General features: G+C 67.4%; 1 protein-coding gene across 1 annotated transcript in view; it reads right to left on the bottom strand.

The window, feature by feature from the left end:
- CRYBG2 (crystallin beta-gamma domain containing 2) overlaps nucleotides 1-705 on the bottom strand; it is a 37,994-nt gene that overhangs the window by 10,907 nt on the left and 26,382 nt on the right. The window contains exon 6 of the mRNA XM_035904017.1: nucleotides 83-223. Within this exon, the coding sequence (XP_035759910.1) occupies nucleotides 83-223 (141 nt within the window). The remainder of the gene's footprint in view (nucleotides 1-82; nucleotides 224-705) is intronic.

The following is a 705-nucleotide window of genomic DNA, read 5'->3' as shown; positions in this document are numbered from 1 at the left end:
TCGGTGTCCCGGGGAGCGAGCCCCCCTCCACCCAGCCATTGCTGGTGGTGCGGTTCCCAGGTCCCCCCTGGAGGGTCCCCACTGGCTCCCGCTCGTCAGGGCTCAGGTAAGGGTTCTCGATCTCCTCCTCGGGGCTCTCCTCCTGCTGTCCCACCGGGCCCCGTGCCAGCAGCTCGCGCAGGGCCGGGGGCAGGGAGATGGGGGCACGGGGGGCCACACGGTCCTCATGGATGGGGGGCAGAGCGGCACAGCGGCCCAGGTGTCGGCCAGTGGGTCATGGGCTGGGGCGGTGGTGGGGGGCTCTGGGCTGCTCTCAGACTCTTGGGCTGTGCCCTGGGGGTCCCCTGTCAACTCACCCCCCTCCAACTCAACCTCAGCCTTTGGAGATGCTGGTGCTTTGGATGAAGGCTCGGGACCATTTCTGATGTCTGAGGAGGGGTTTTGGGGGGTGCTGCCAGCTCCTGGGGGGCTCTCTGTCCTTGGCGGCGTGGCTGAAATGGTGCCACCCCCATCTGCCTTGCTTCTCTCTCCCGCGCCAGCCAGATCAGCCTCACCACTGGTATCTGCCGAGGGACACTGCAGGGAGCTGGTTATACTGGTTGGCGGGTCCTCAGGCCTCTCGTCGTCTCTCAGGGCTGTGTTCGCTGGCGGGGCTTCGGCTTGTGGCAAGTGCTTCTTGCCGGGGGATCCCTCAGCCTGGAGCCC

Source organism: Egretta garzetta, unplaced genomic scaffold, assembly GCF_000687185.1.
Source record: "Egretta garzetta isolate BGI_Z169 unplaced genomic scaffold, ASM68718v1 scaffold101, whole genome shotgun sequence".
Lineage (NCBI taxonomy): Eukaryota > Metazoa > Chordata > Aves > Pelecaniformes > Ardeidae > Egretta > Egretta garzetta.
The sequence above is the reverse complement of the archived record's forward strand: the minus strand, read 5'-3'. Positions and strand labels throughout refer to the sequence as shown.